Here is a 17,118-nt window from a genome sequence, read left to right on the forward strand (position 1 = left end):
CTATATTATAGAGGCCCCCGAGTACTCTGTAGTATATAGGTCTCTCTTTTAAACTAAATATTAAATAGCTAACACTGATTATTTTAGTATTATCGAATCTACTTTTCATAATTTTTCCATCCAGTCAAAGCTACCACAATTTACAGCCATTTTCTTGATTCCAATCTGAATCTAGGAGTCATTCTAAATGTGGTAGATGCTAGGAAAATGGTGTGGAGGGGACCCAGCAGATTATAATGGAGGACTGTGGGTGGCTTGGTGGTAGGTATAATGTGGTCACATACATCTAAAGGTGTGAGCCTATACCTCTGAGTCATATGTAATGCTATAAACTAATGTTTCTCAATTTTTTACAGTAAGAATATAAGAGCTCTTTCGGAATAAGGTTTAAGGACTTCCATATGAGTCAAATATGTACAATTCAATCCATGGACTTTTGATCTCTCTTTGGATGGTGAGAGGCTTCTTTCCCTCACATTTTCGTTTTCCCTCATATTTCTTTATTCTTCATGCTTCAAAGATTTAGGGTTGCCATATAAACGGCTTCTAGCTTAATGAAACATCACAATGTCATCTTTAGTAGCAACCATTACACAAATATGCTAAATTTTATGGCTCCACCATTATGATGAATTGGCAGGTTTACTATTAACCATATTCAAATAGAAAGTAGAATTCACATAAACCAGTTTATTATTTTTTTTTTCTACTTTTCTCAAAATGAAGCTATATCAGACTTCGCTTTCACGGGGTAGAAGAGCCAAACAAATCAGTCATAGCATTTCCAACTCAGTTGCAACTTACGGTGATCCTGGCTTCTCAGAGAATGAAAATAAATGGAAAAAAATGTGATTCCAATTATAATCAATACTCAACTCCAACACTAATTGCATATCCCTTTACTGTGAACTTGAACAGAAAGGAGAGAAATGGGAAAAAATTCCTGAGCTTACTATGTGCCAGACGTTTGTATAAATTACCTCATTTCGCCCTCACAATAACCCCATTAGGTGGCTATTATTATCCCTGTTTCACAGATAAATAAACTGAGTGTAGCAGAGATTAAATAACAAGCTCAAGGTCACAGAGAGCCGGAGAGCCACCATTCAAATGCTAGGCTGAAGGCTAGGGCCTGTGGGGCGCACCCTGAAGGATGACTGGCAACAACAGAAAGACCTGGATTAAGAAAGGAAGATACCCTATAATTACAACTCAAATCAAAGCGCTTACGTTACTGATATCTCCTCGTGCCCCCGATTACCGATGGGTTCAAGATCTCCAAGTGTGCCCTGCCTCCACTCTCAGATGGTGAGGGTAGCTGAACGGGTGATTTGCAGCTTCTCACATAGAATAACGGCTCCAAAATTAAAAGTGAATGAAAGGACATTCAAAACAGTCACTACAGGGCCCACACTTTCGCCAAGTCTATACCAATGACACCTCCATTTGTGACCAGCCAGAGAAATTCCAAATGACTATGATACATGCAGTCAGAGAAGAATAAATATATTTGTTGTGTTTAAAAGACATAAAAATAAAGGTACGACTATCATGAGCAATGTGTAGGTAGGCAAAACTGTCTAAAAGTTACTGCCTCACGTGATAAATACAGTGACCCTCTCACAGGACACAGCCCTGCTGACCTCTGCCCTCTCTCCTGGCTCTTTCCCTTGATGTGAATTTAAAATGCCCAAATGGTCCCCAGGATGAAGCCTCCCCGCCCCCCCCCCACCCTCCCACCCCCCTGGAACCTAACACCCTTTCTCTTCTCTTTGTAGTCAAGTATTCTGGTTATTATTCTTCCTCAATCTTTGACTCTAGGAACTTGAGTTTCACACTGAACTGAAATTGCTTTAAGATCACCACTGTCGGCTGAAGCAAGTCCAGAGTTTCTACCTTAGTCTTCTCTCCCTTCTACTCTTATTGCCTTAAGTACTGCTTGCCCTCTTTTTTACAACACTGTTTATTCACCACCTGTGCATAAATCAATATATGTTCACTAGAGAAAACATAAATGATATAAAAATTATCTTCATGTCTTAAGAAATAAAAGAAGTGTGAAAATACAGTTGGGATTCTACTTACATGTAGCATTTGTTTCCCACTTTTTGTTTCACTTAACTTTTTTATCCTTAGCTAATCTAGGGGTTTAAACCATCAGACGCTGGTCCCCACCTTTTGTTCATTGTCACTTTCTGAATTAGGGTCCAGATGCCACTCTAGATGCTACATAAACACTACAACATAAATACTTCTCCATGTGATAAGGACTCCAAAATGCACTACTATAATTCATGGTGTTTTCTTTCTATTGAAAGGGGAGAAAAATTCAGAGTAATCAACCTCTTTGTCTTCCAGGTCTCCTTCCAACTTCCTTCCAAATATGTATCTGATAGCCTATCCTTGTCCACCTTTCCTTTCTGGGAGCTAGTATCTTCCTACAAAGCTTCCTTCAACCTTCCTTCAAGCTTCCCTTGCATTGTGAAAGTTCTCCAGCTGCCCTCTGGTGCCTTAGTAATCTTTATCCTCCTCTGAAATCTTAGGTGCTAAATATTTGGCTTCAGATGCCAAGTATTATGTCATCCTTTTATTCCTCAACAGACAGTAAGCTCACTGGGGTCAAGGGACTGTTCTTTAGACTCTTTGTATTTTGTTTTACCTCCTGCAGTTAACAGGGGTAACTACTCAGTAAGTATTTTTTGTTGTCATTGCTTCTCCCTCTCTCCCAGAACTCATCACGCCTCTATCTTGAACTTTGCAAGTTCTATAGATTGCCTCACTTTCTCTCCAGTCTATATTCCTCCATCTATGACATTTGTTTTTAAACTATTTTGACCTGAGCCATAAGAAGACATCTGTTTGCTATCACACCTATGTGCCAGACAGTGGTCTCTATGATAACAGTCACTCTTCCTATTGAAGACATACTCTCTCCTGTTTTACTCTTCTTTCTTTCACCTTTGTCTTCCTTCCTCCCTTTTATAATACTGGGGGAAGCTAATTAAATAGACTTACCACCCACAGTGGAAAAATGCTGACCTGCACCTTGAAATAGTAGGATGCTCAAACTTTCTCTAAACCCTAAGATCTACTCGTCTTTCTTCCAAGGTAACCCCTTTCCTCAGCTTCCCCATTAGACTGGTTATAATTATTTCATCCCCTCAGGTTTTTGACTTTCTAAATCTCTCCCCCACACACCTGCCCTTTTTCTCTCCCCATCTCTCCCTCCTCCCTCTCTCCCTTTCTCAGTCATCTACTATTTTGGGACTTATCCTTTACCCCTGCAGGCTTATTTATCATCTCCACATCTCAGCTCTGTGCCCTTTTTAATCATTATCCAAAGGCATTACAAGTATACCTTTCTAAAATGATCTGCATATATTTGTAAAACATATCACAGTCAGGCTTCTAAGCCCCTCTGCATACAACTTGATTTTTATAAAGCTTTCCTGCTCCATGTCTATTAACAAAGAGTATAGTTGTGAAGTGTTTTGGTTTGTAATGCATCTCACATCTTATTGTATTTGATTTTTTGTATTTAAATGAGGAAATCACAGTTCAAAGTTAAGTAATTTACATAAATTCACTTAGCTAGCTGGTATTAGAGCCAAATCTCAATCCCAAATCTTTTTCATTTACATTCAATCTACGAGTCTTCCTACCACCTAATCTAAGAGGTTTTCATTGGAATTCACTGGCCCTAAAACAGTCATAACTGGCTCCTCTACCTCACAGCCTCTGGGTTCCTCATCATCTAGTCGATATTTCTTAGTCCTTTACTAACCCACTGTGCTGTCCAGCCACCAGCGAGCCTGCTACAAAAAATGCCAGAAGTCCCTGTAGGCACGGCATGGCTCCCTATCTACCCAACTCCTCACCTCTCCTAATTCATAGCTAGCATCAAGCACAGAGACTGGCACAGCAGATGTTCAATTGCTTGTGCTGGCTATATTCTTCAATATTTTACAAATGATTTCTCCCACATCTCAGGCAACAGCCCACTCCATTGTCTGGCATTTAAGATTTTACTAAGACCTGCCCCAGTTCTGCTTTCACAGTTCTTCAAAACCAACTGTCCAGCTAGACCCATCTCCTCCTGTAGGGAAACAGACCCTGCCTCCCCCTAGTTACCCTTATATCCGGATCTGATAGACTTCTAGATCAAGTACTAACTCTCATACATTTTTTTTTCCAAACATTAAAATCATCCATGATGATTTTTGCCTTGCTAAGCAATTCTCACAATTAAAACCTCTCTCTTTCACGTAGGTGCTTATTCATATAATGCCTGTCATGATTTCCTAACTGTCAGAACTAAGTGGTTTTTCCACAACCATCTGAAAGCCTTTCCACAATCAGGCTAGCATACTTAAATTTACAGTTTTTCTCTCTCAGTCTCCTGCATAGAAGTCTGCACATCAATTTCTTACACACCTGTTTAATAAACATTTCAAATCAAATCTCTTTTTAAAAGCATATATTGAGTACCTACCGCATATTACCTGTCTTGCATGATTCTATTTAGACTCTTGCAGAGTGACAGCCCAGATGAGCTGACTCCAAAACCCTGGCCACTCTCCCCCACCTCCCCACCACATCACTCTCCCAGCACCTCAGTCAGATTCCACCAGCCCAGAAACTAAAAAGGTTCATGCTTGCATGCCATATATTCTGATGCTATGTTTTCAAATTAGTCTCACTTTAGAAAAGGATGAAATGCAGTCAACTAATGTCCACCCTCTCCTGCGTAAGTGATATAACTTTTCTCACCCTCAATTTCTAGCTCAAGATCTAACACCATCTGTTCTTACAGAATTTTTTTCTCCTAATTACTGGCTACTTCTCCCCCAAACACTCCCACGGGGTCCCCTGAACACAATTATATGTCTTTATGCCTCCTTCACTGCTCAAAGTGTTAGTTCTGCCTGAATCACCTATTCTTCCTGCTCTGTCTAATGAAGGCAAACTCACATTCCAAGTCCAGTGAGTGAGATCCAAGTTTGGTGAATTGCTTCCTGCCTTGTGCTACAGTGGCATCCAATCCATGTCTCTATTTATGTCCAGTAAGTCTCTGTCCCCTCTAGGTGGTGAGTCTGGAGATAGAGGCACATCTTCCTGGACTTTATGACCTAAACCTATCACAGTTCCCGAAGCTATTTGACTTCAAGATTTCAGGATGCTTTGCTGAATTCAGGAATGTTAGTTGCCATTCAGTGTCTGCTGAACTAAGTAACCAATCTAGCATGCCCTAAAATGAAAGTAACATATGTCTGTCCTATTTTCCAGTTTTAAATGTCACCACCCTACTCTCTAACCACACAGTCAAAGGTGACCATGCCCCTGAGAGTCTCTCATAACACCCTGTTCTTGTCTTAGTTTTTGACAGATTATGTATTACAAATATATAGATAGATACATATGTGTATGTGTGTGTGTGTGTGTTACTTGTTTAATGTTGCTATTCCTCCTTACTGTTAGACTGGAAGCTTCATGGAAACAGGGAAGATAAATATGCTTAGTGTGCAGTGCAGTCCCAGAACAAAGCAGGCACTCAAAAATATTTACTGAATGAATAAAGTGAGGGGTAAATGATACAACGCATATCAAAATCTCTGTGAACAGTACAGTGATGAAGATGTAATTATTGGGATTATAGCTGCAGTTTATCTCCTCCTAGGTAGTTAACAGAAAATCCGCAGTGTCTTCTCCAATATCATCTACCTCAGTCTGCAGAACTATTTCCTGCCCCACCAACAGGGCACTTAAGTCTGACTCATTTGAATAATAACAGTGATTACTTTATTTTATCCTAGCTAGTCCTTTACAAAAATATCAGCAATGAGAAATATAAAATCCCCTCAGATCTCACTTAAAACTTTCTGTAACAAAGGCCAAACAGCTTTTTCTTTACAGAAATAACTGATTTTTGGTATGATTCTAATCCTCAAAGAACTGTACAAATAGCTTTGATGAGATACATGTTTAACAAGCTGAGACAATGAGCCTATATTCTCAGGCAAGTGGACGTAAGCAGAAAAACACAGTTGCTAACAGAGTCAGACACAGGAGCCCCCTCCCAGGGTTCCTCCCAAGGCTCTGGGAGATGGGGGCCCTGCCATGTGTCCTTCTGATCAAATGTGCTGTAAATTTCACAAAGCAAGCGAGTTCTGTATTTTCCTTAAAGAGGTCCCTCAAAATTATATACCCTTCAGGCCCCATAAAACCCTCCATCCCCATGCTGATGGTTTCCAACTTTATTATGAGAGCAGTTTTCAATCTAAGTGTTCACAACCCACAAGGCATAGTGGGCATATTTAGAACTGACTTTTTAAATCCAGCTCTAATCACTGAAAAAGGCATCTCACAATAACCTTTCTTAAAGGAAAAAGAAGAAAAAGAGGAAGAGAAAACTATGTCTGATTATTTTTTCTTTTTTGTCTAAACTCACATACATCCTCTTTCTCACACAGCTTGAACATGCTAAGTCCTGCAATCCCTAAAACATGCACAACTACTATAACTAATTTTCCTATTTCACAGAACAGGAAAATGGATACTTGGAGAAGTTACATGATTTGCCGAAATCAGGCCACATATCAGGGGTATGTATGTCCAGGGTTGTCTATGACTCTTAACCTCTGGGTTACCCATTTCACAGTTCCTTGACAGTACAAATTATACTATCTTAGTCCTTTGTAATTCCCCAGAGAGTTGGTGATAAAAAGCTGGCACTCATTAAACATACTGGATCAACTATTTAAGAGAATACCCAATGTAACACACTCTTTAACAGTGTGACATTACTATGGATATTCCTAAATGATGAGGTAATCAGATACTAAAAGGCTTTTTATATGTGATCTCAGGAATGATACAGAATAGAAAACAGGGCCAGATGTTGGCAGCTACAAATCAAAAGTACTCAGTGAGAATACATAGTAGAATACAGGTTACACCGGAGCCTTTTGAATCACATCAGTGGTGCACTCTTTGGAAGGAAGGCACGGTTAGACACAGTAAGGAGGAAAAATGCATAATAGATCTATCAAAACCCTCATTTCAAAAACACATATATACCAAATGGCTAATTTTAGTGTGGTCCCCTTTGAGACTCTAATTACTTGGAAGCTAAGGGAGGGAGGGGAAAAGTGCGTGGACCTAACTGAAAACAGTTAACTCAGTGGCTGCCTGGCGGTATGGCCTAAGAGGTTTTAAATGTAATGTCAGACACTGCCAGAAAGGCTGCCATTTGGCACCCACACCAACATCGGAGGGCAATGCTCCTAGTGAGCATCTTCAGCTGAGAGACAGCATTTCAACACCATGAAATGAAAGGACACAATGGCACTACTGGCGGTGCCAAATAATTTACATCCCTTTACATCAGCAAATGGATTTAAGGTTTGGCACCTGTGTTAATAACAAAAAGGGCCAGTGATGACATGCCTGTGACCTTCAGGGGGACTTGTGGATTTTGTCCTCTAGCGGTAAATACATCAATCTGTGTTACTGATAATAGTTTCATTGCACAGTTTTATCAGATTAAAATCTCTGGACCTCACAGAGACCTGTGGATTCTTAGAGGTCCTTGGACATCTCCCTCCTCTTACAAGCTTACTCAGAGACTAGCTGAGTATTTTAAGAGACATATAAAATCCTCTTCTGAATTTTGCTCATCTCTCCCTTCTTAACAAAAGGAATCTTAACCTTAGGGTTTTTTTTTTCTATTCAAAACTCAAAGAGTCTTCATTACCATATAGCTAGCCCAGTTGATACTGCTAATTTCAATGTGTAACTCATTTTGAAGAATAGCATAGGTTATTTGTAATTTGCTATTTCTTCTAAAGTTCCAGATGTTCCTTAGCCTAGACATTTATACTAAAGATCATTAAGCTGAAGAATTATCAATGATGGAATTTACATTAAAATTTATCTTGGCACCATAAAACATCTGTGGGCAGAACAATCCAAGACTTAAATAATACAGGAGAGCTCTCTGAAAATGCCTTTGTCTCCTCCCAGTCTGGCCATTCCCAGGACTGACAGAGGCAGGTGTGGATCCTTCTCCCTCCTTCCTGGCAATTGGTTCTGCTCTCCACCACCACCAACCCAGGATCAGCAGGGAAAGTTTAAACTGTTATTTAGCAACAGGTAGTCAATCACTTATTTTACACTAAGACAGGAAGGCTGTCTGTAAAATATCTTTGGAGGTCTGCCAGTAGCACTGAAGTCACTTTCAATCTGGAGAGGAGCCTCAGTTCTTTAACACCAAAGATGTCAATATGGGGAATTCATCAAACTAATCTTAAACAGAGGCTCTGTTGCCTTAAAAAATTAAGTACTTGGATCAGAAATCCCAAAGTCCATATTTTAAGCAGTGTAAAGTTTACAAGATGCTGTCTATAATTTAAGAAACTGAGTTCTGGAGCGAACAAAAGCATCTGTCATGCCTCAAGATTAGCTTTTGAATGACAAAATAGTGCTATTTATTTTGAAAGGCAATTAAGATGTTTCCTGTGACAGCAAAATACAGATATAGATTACTTACATTAAATTACATATTACCTATGTGCAGAAGTCAATTAAAGATAAATGTGTTCCAAAGTGAGGCTCAAAGGGGGGAGCAGTAGTCTTAGGATTGGGGGGTTCCATATGACTAATTTCTCTTCACGCTGTTGCCTTGAGTAAGTGTTCACAGCCCTTGCCAACAGCACACCCACAACATGACTTTTTTTTTTATTTTCCCAGACAAACAATTATCACCTTAAAACTGAAACTATCAAGCTAGAGAAACAGTCACCAGTTAATCAACAAGCCCTTAGTTTAACAAATTAGCATAGAGTTGGTTGATCCTCCTTTTGAACAAACATATGTCTTATTTTCTGTCATTCTAATAATAATAACAACACTTTAACTTTTAAAAAACAGATCCTGAATAAAGGAAACCAGTCATCAAATTCAATTGGGGGGAAAGCAGAAGCCCCTTGAAGAATGAAGTTAAAAAAATAATGTAAGTTTTAGATTAATGAAAATTTAGCCCAATTGGTAGATCTCTAGAACCTTCGCAGTGTGAATAGTAACTCATAAGCTAATAAATGACAGACCACACTTCTCCAATGCCTGTATCCTATTATCTTTTTGTTTAACTCTGTTGAATTTTAAATAAATTCTAAGTTATTTTCCATATTTTTCAATAAGCTAATATTTGTTGAAAGAAAATTAACTTCTTGGTTTTGGCATGGAGTCTTGAAAGGTTTTCCACATTCTTAAATACAGCTTTATTATACTCAGTTACATTTTGCCCATAAAGACACCTTTGATCTTACAATGAAAATAAACAGGAAAAATATAGTTCACCATAAATGTATTCAGCAAACCTTGCTGAAATACATCTCAATTCACTTAGTGTGGGGCATTACTTTATGCTACCTAGCTTTTGTAAACTACCAAAGGTGCTTTGTCCTTAATGTGGTGCTAGCTTGTTGAAAACCAAGTCCTCTCCATTCCTTTACTCTTGCAACTTAAAGTGGCAGAGAATTGTAAAATTATCAGATGAGCACATGATTTAACAACCATTCTAGATCAAATATCCACAACTGCTGTTAGCATATACCTAAATTTGCTAAGTAATTCCACAGTTCACTTTATTCCTAAAAAGCAGAAGACACTGGAAATGAAAGCGGGTCAACGACCTGATTCTTCTGGTATATTAAGGTTAGCACACCTTATAACTAAATATTCGTATTCATCTAGTGGAGCAGAGATTGAACTACCACTATCCTTGGAGATGATACAACATCTAAGCCCAAAATAACAGCATTTATATGCAACATACATATAGAATATTGCTTTTCCTTTCTACACTGACCCTCTGATTTGAATTCCTCAATTTTTAAAGAACTATGACAGGAACGATAATGGAAAATTATTTTTCCTTGGAAAAGCCGTTCAACTTCTTTTGTTAAGCAACCTCGAATGGGTTTCTCTTTCTGCCTTCTTTCCATTCTTCACCGGTGACCAGGAGTGAGAATGCGTTCCTCTCAGGAACACCGGTCAGTGTGGGCTGCCATAAACATCCCAATCTGGGATTTCCCTGGGCGTGTACCTCGACTCCCAGGGGCTTCAGACACCGAGGGTTACACCCAGCACGCCTAAGGAAAGGATGGCTGGCGATTCCCCAAAGACCCACCAAAGAGCGGTTCTCCATTGTCATGCTCCCACATAGAAAGGGGGAGATCCCAGAACAAACCCCCCCCCCCGTTCTTTTCAGGTCGTACCGTGGATACCCACGACCACGAAGGAAAAAGGCATGCTCCAGACCGCCCCTACTAGGCGGCGGCGGGGACCCAAAGACCCCAGCGCGATGGGGTGGGCCCTCCACCCCGGCCCCCGAGCCCCCGCCACGGCCCCGCCCCCAGCTGCGCCCCCGGCCCGCGACCGCGGTCAGCGCACGCGCATCGGTGACCCGAGCCCAGGCGCCTCCCCGGTCGACGCGCTCCCGCTAGGAGGACGCGGCGCTAACGTGTGCGCCCGAGGGAGCGAAAGGGCTGCTCCAGGTCGCGGTGAAAAAGACGCGAGTGGGCAAGCACGGGCGGGCCGAACCCGGAGGCCTCCGGGTCATCCCCCTAGAGTCCACGTTATTTCCTCGGAAACTGCGGGGGAGGAGGGGCGCGCGGTGGCCGCAGGCGGGGTTCCTCCCTGTGGGGTGTGAGCGAGACCGTTAGGCTGGAACACCGGGAGATTGTCCTGGCAGCTCCCGGCCGCCACCCGCGCCGCAATAAAAGCCTCTCGCGGCTTCCCGCCCAGCCAGCCTCTCTCTGATTGGTCGCCATGGGAGGGACTGAGTTAGCTGGAGGCAGCAGCCGAGCGCTGCTCTCGTGCCGCCCGGGGAGGGGGCGCGCTGGGTGCTCCCCGGCCCGCCCTGCGCGCTCCCCCACCCAGGCTCGGCCGTAGACAGCTCCAGCAGCACCTGGCAGACTGGACCGCGACGCAGCCACCTCCGCCCCGCTTCTCTCTAAAGCTTCCTAGCACACGCCCCCCGCCCAGAATGTCCGCCCACCCCACCCAGCTCTGCGGCCCCAGCTTTTTCTTCCCCCTTGCCTTGCATCAGCGCCAAAGCGCAAAGCCTGGGGTGGGGTAGGGTGGGGTGGAACAGCTGGAGGGGAGGGTGGGCACGCAAAGAAGAATCTTCCCGGGAGGCCGGGATGGAAATACCCCATAGGCAATGAACCTCGCTCAGACTGCCCAGGTTTTCTGGGCGGCGGCGCAGACCCTGCCAACCACAGCAGCATCACCGCCGTCTTCCTCCAGCTCCCTATTGTTCGCACTTTACAAGGAATAGGAACCTCGCCCAAAGAAAGGAGGCTGGGCGAGGTGTCTCGGGCGGCTACCTGCCTTTCTTCACTCGCCCCGTGCAACACGGGGCTCGCGGTGCGTGTGGAAGCACACGCGCGCACACACGCGCGCACACACACACCAGGCAGCCCGATCACGCCCTCCTCGCCCTCCGCCCCTCCGCACTTCCTCCTGTCAAAACGCGGCGCTCGACCCTCCCATCCCTCCGTGCTTCGGGCCGAGAGCAGGCTTTGCAACTAGCCAGCAATTTGGCCAAGGAAAAACTAACGTCATATCGACAGGGGTGCAACAACGGGCACGCAGCTCTGGGATCCTGCCCATTTCGCCCCATTTTGCAAACCGTTATTCGGGGCGGGGGTGGGGTGGGGGCACGATGGCAAAAGCCCCACTTTCTTAGACCCGGGGAAATAACGATCCAGGGCGGCTGCCCTGGCCTTATTGTTCACTCTTTCCAGCTGGGGCTGGCTGACAAGCCCCTTCCCCGCGCAATCAAGCCTGTGCGGTGGCACCACCGCGTCTCGACATCCCTCGCCCCGCCGCCCGCCTTCGGGGAAGGAGCGCTGCCCAATGCCCGCACGCTGTGGCGTCCCGGGGAGCGGTGGGCTCTGCTCCCAGCGCCGCCGGCACACAAAGTGGGAAGGGCGGGCGCGCTGGAGGGGCAGTCCGGGTCCAGCGCAGCCCGAGAGGGCGCGGGGTTCGGCTGGGCAGCAAGGGCGATGCGCTCGTTCCTCAGCTCAACGAAAAATACCACCCTTAACCTTCCACGTACAGCCACCCCCAAATAAGTGCTCCCCGGGAGGAGTAGGGGAAAAGGAGTAAATCGCAAAGCAGATTAGGAAGAATTTTTAAAATGTACCTGCAGCTCCCAGGAAAAACAAAGTCCAGATGAGATCCTTAGTTTGCAGCATTGTAGTCTGCTGGCTGGGAGGGATGTTCTAGCCGCGGTAAATTCTGTGTACCCCCCTTGCAGCGAGTGTGGACGGCGGCAGAGCAACAGACCTAGGGGCAGACAATTGCCGGGTTGAGTATGATTATTTTTGCAGAATTGTTTCCTGCCAGCGGCCGCCGAGCTGCGTTCACGCGCTGATCAGAGAATGAGTGACAGTCCCAGCCTCAGCACACTCTCGCAACTCGGAGATCCTTGCGCTGGCCTGGGTTCGCTTTGATGGAACTGGGGATGGGAGCGGGGGGCGGGGGTGAGAACCTCACTGTGTCCTTCCACCACGCCGGCCACAAATAGTGCCGAACATCAAGGAGGTAAGAGAGACAGGGGAGGCAGATGCGGCCGCCTGCAAAACGCGGCCTGGAGCTGCTGGGGGAGCCGGGCTCGTTCACGCGCAGTCTTCCAGGCAGAGCAGGGATTTCGTCTTTTCACACTTCTCCCCTATGCCTCCGCCGCCCCTCCTGCCAGCCAGCCTTTCTTAATCAGAAGGCTGGCTATTTTTAATAACTAGTAAATAATAAAAAGCAAGTCTTAGTAAGATTTTCAAAGTTGCTGAATCTTTCCCTTTAGAGCCTAAGGTCCTTGAAACACAAGACAAACCTAGGACTTTTTTTTTTTTAAGTGTAGGAAATTAGAAATTGTGAGAGGCATGGGGACTGCTATTGCAGGTTTTGTTTTGGTTGTGTTTGTTTATTTTATAGTGGCTATGAAGTTTGCTCTCACAGAGGCAACAGCTCTCAAGGCGAGGAGGTGGGAAGCAACTTAAGTTAGAAGAAAACAGATGTTTAGAAGGAATTTCCAGAAATAAACGAAGGGAAGCGTTTTCTTGTTTATAAATGCCGAAATCTGTAGTGGCTTTCTAAAGATACCAAGCCTTTTATGCAGAAACATTAAGCAATATTTCTTACAAGGGCACACACCATCTAGATTCTTAAAGATAATATAGGGTGCCACTGAATTCAACACAGAGGCTATCAAATTAATAGGACAGCTGTAGTTTAAGCCAGAGAGAGGAGCGGAGCAAGGTGAAAATAAACATGGCTCAGCACCTGAGCAAGGCTTGAGTATCTGAGGAACAAAAGGTGAGGAAGAATCAAGAGCCTGCACTGTTCTGGATGCTGTTGCCTAGCACAGGTGAATTCCTATACAGAGGCCCACTGCGTACAGGGGAAGCACTAATGCTAAGCGCCAACATTACCACGTCCTTCCTTTTTCTTTGAAGATCAAGTCCTGTATCACTCTTGGAAAAACCCATCCTGGGCTGACTCACCCACCAGCAACCCTCCATGGCCACCTGACCTGCCATCTCTTCTCTCAAGCAGGCACACCACCTCAACATGCTGTGACTTCAGGGGCCCCTAAAAAGTACTCCGTCCCCTCCTCAATCAATCTTTCGCAATGTTTGCCTTTGTAATATTTATCTCATACCAATAAAACAATTTTAAAATACAGGAACATTTAGAAAAAACAATGTAACACCCCCCCCTACCACCACCACCATCCCACAGATCCACAGGGGCGGACAGATTTCTGAGCGCTGTGTCTATGCATCTAATTTTTATAATTGATATAAGATAGTTGCAATTCCAGGCCTGTTTAATTTCCCTAATGTTTCATTCAGGTTTACCCCTGCTATCCAATAGCAGACCAGCTCCTAGCAAAACTGCCCTAAACCAAAGGGCACAAAGCAAAAAAGCAATCACCTTTCATTTATATGGAAATATTTTTGAGCATCCCTAGACCCCAAAACCACCTACCAAGTCATAATAAAGGTCACAGGAAACACTGAAGAACTGCAACAGTTAGTCAAAGCAGGCAGGACACCATGTAGACAGAGCGTGAAGTAGTCTGGCGGAAGGAGCTCGGAGGGGGGGTCACAGCCTGGCGCTGTGGCGCCCTGGATCCTTCCGCCATGAAGCCCCGGATGTGCAGGGACTCTTTGCATCCATCCCCTTCTATCTTAAAATCTGTTCGGCTTTCTTTTTATCGCAAAAAGAGGTACTCGTAGGCTATTTCTTTCCTGTAATTCAAGTGGTGTATTTTGAATTTTCAAAAAGCGGGGCTACCTGTGCGAGCAGTTCTCCAGGCCGATTAGAAAGGTTAGAAAGGTTGTTCTAGATATTTTACAGCTGTGTAATATTTCCTCAGCCACAGTTCTTCCGCGCCCCCACCCCTGGAATATATGGACAGTTTCCAGTTTGTTACCTCAGTCATTTGGGGGGAATGTCTTTTTGTGAATACTCATTGAATAACCACTGTGTTTAGCCCCCGTGCGAAATCTATAGGTTTTTCTTTTTTTCTTTTTTTTTTAAAATAGCATCTTGGGCTTCAAACATAAGCTACTGCTAACATGTGAAATTGCCACATTAAGCCTTATAAGCTGATGTGGATGAATGTACTCAGCACAACCCTAAAACGAGATTTTGTGAGAAAGATATGACCAGGACTGAGGGGGAAGGGGAAGAACCGAAGGTTGGGATACCCAAAATGAAATTTTTCTGTTTCTAATTTTGCCCAGTGTGAGAGACACACCCTCTGCAAACCTCCCTCCTTATAGCCTGTGTCAGTAGAATAAAAAGATGCCTCACTATTTTCTCCCCAAATGTCACTATTTTTAGCTTCTCCATGTAGGCAGGTGTGGAAATCCTATCTCACTTCAGCATGACTGAATTTCCTTTTCTCTCCCCAGGCCTCCCTCCCTGGTGTGGCTGTTGATCTCTGTTGTAATGACTCATCCTAGAATTCTGCCCCACAGTCGTTCCAGTCCACACTCCTTGTGTCTCTCCGGTGTTCTTTTAACAGGGTTCATCACTGGAGTTTCTTCAACTCGCTACTTGTCAGTGCCTGCATCTGTGACCTCTGCCTTCACTCCCTCCCCAAACCTTGCTCTGAAATGGGGCAAAACTAGGCTTCTCCTCACACCTCTCCATGGAGAGAATCCCAGACTGTCCACCCCACACTAATGAGCCTCTAGCAAGTGAACATCCAAAGCAGTGAAGCAGAGAAAGGAGTGCTTGGGACTGGGTTTTAGAGAGGAAGCCTCCTCATTCCAGCAGAAAGCAGGCTGTGAAGACACCCACAGCTAGCAAGCTAGCCGGAAAGCCGTGACAGTGATGGGACAGGATGACCAGTCCTAATGTAAGGCAGTGGCAGTGGAAAGAAAACCTAGCAGAGCACAGGTTCAAGAAGCATTCCAGACAGAAGCAGTAAATGTTGGGAACTTCCTGAAGATTAGGGTCTGAAAGAAGAGAGCGACTTCTTCAAGTCAACATAGACTTAAGTCTTAACCAAGTGCCAAAGAGCCACTGCTTCATGGTGCAGGCGGTGTTCACTGCGCAGCTTCAAGGTATTATCTATTTATATGGTGGTTATGGTCATTTTTCAGGTGGATGAAAGACGAGGAGAGAGGCTGAAGCCTTTTACTTTTTTATTGCATACATTGTGCAGGAAGTTCATTAAAGAGTGCTTTCAAGATCAACACCTGTGCAGGAAGGCATGCAGACAGCTTGGAAGAAAGAAGGTGGGCTGTGGTGTGGACATGACAAGGCCTCAATCAGTCCCTTGGGAGCTGTGAAACTAGTTATAATATTTTCTCTTTGACCAGTTATTGGATTTAGGTCATCCTGGGAATAGGATGAGGAGCAACTTGCTTCAGCAAGGACGATTTCTCAAGGTTGAGAGCTTGAGAGCCTCCACAGGCTCTAAAGGAGTAAATACTCCAAACCTGAGAGTGGCATCAGAGCAGCTCAGCAAAAAAATCCATGGTGCAATTTTAGCTGGAAATCAAAATACGACTTTTGGGTAAGTGTATTCTTTTTTTTTTTTTTCTTTTTAAATTGCTGCATGTGTATGGATGCACATGTTCATGCTCTCTTGCATGTGCTCTCTTTTTCTTTCTTTCTATACATACACACACACACATATATGTATGTAATGTATGTATATGGATGTAGCTAGTAGCTAACTCATAGTAACCCAAGAACCCATCACACTATAACAATACAGACACATAAGAAAATTTACCATTTTAATCATTTTTTACATATATAACTCTGTCGCTTTAAATGCACTCACTTCATTGAGTAACTATCACCAGCATTCCATCACCAGAGCTCTCTTATCTTTCCCAACTGAAACGCAGTTAAGGCAGAATTTAAATATACAATAACTCCCCATTTCCTACCCACATCCCCCCAATCCCTGTAGGTACCTTTCTACTTTCTGTCTGAACTTGACTACTCTAGTTACAGCAAACAAAGAGGACAAATCTCACATTGGTTCTTTGAGAACTCTCTCATTTCACTTAGCATACTCTTTTCCAGGTTTGTCCAGCTTGTAGCATACATTAAAATTTTCCATTGTTTGTATAAACCACAGTTCATCCATTGATGGACAAGTGAACTGCTTCTGCCTTTGAACTGTTGAGAATAAATATCTATTCCAGCCTCTTCTGTCTCTTCTTTTGGGTATCTAGATACCCCAAAGTGGAATTGCAGGATCCCTATGATAATTCTATATTTAATTTTTTTGAGGAATTGTCTTAACATTTACCATAGTGACCACACCATTTTATAGCAATGCACAGAGGTTCCAATTTCACCTCCTTGCCAACTCATTTAGTTTCTTCATTCCTCCCTTTCTTCCTTTCTATTTTGCTGACAGTAGCCATCCTAATGTGTGTTGGGTACTATTTCATTATGTTTGTTTGTATTTTTCCCTAACATCTAGTGATATTGAGCATGTTAGTAGTCTTACTAGCCATTTGCATGTCTTCGATGGAAAAAAAAAAGTCTATTTAAGTCCTTTTTTAAAATTGGGTT

General features: G+C 43.7%; 1 protein-coding gene across 17 annotated transcripts in view; it reads right to left on the reverse strand.

Annotated features, from left to right (window-relative positions):
- Positions 1 to 12,619, reverse strand: part of NCAM1 (neural cell adhesion molecule 1) — a 277,215-nt gene extending 264,596 nt beyond the window's left edge. For 3 of the 17 annotated variants that reach the window (XM_004689257.2, XM_012729542.1, XM_012729551.1), the window contains exon 1: positions 12,212 to 12,619. In XM_004689257.2, coding sequence (XP_004689314.1) covers positions 12,212 to 12,263 — 52 coding nt within the window. In that variant the 5' untranslated portion in view covers positions 12,264 to 12,619. The remainder of the gene's footprint in view (positions 1 to 12,211) is intronic. The other 14 variants (XM_012729541.1, XM_012729540.1, XM_012729539.1 and 11 more) reach the window with 8 other exon arrangements.
- Positions 12,620 to 17,118: the final 4,499 nt, after the last annotated feature.

The sequence above is a fragment of the Condylura cristata genome, unplaced genomic scaffold (assembly GCF_000260355.1).
Source record: "Condylura cristata isolate star-nosed mole 26May11 unplaced genomic scaffold, ConCri1.0 scaffold00025, whole genome shotgun sequence".
Taxonomy (NCBI): Eukaryota; Metazoa; Chordata; class Mammalia; order Eulipotyphla; family Talpidae; genus Condylura; species Condylura cristata.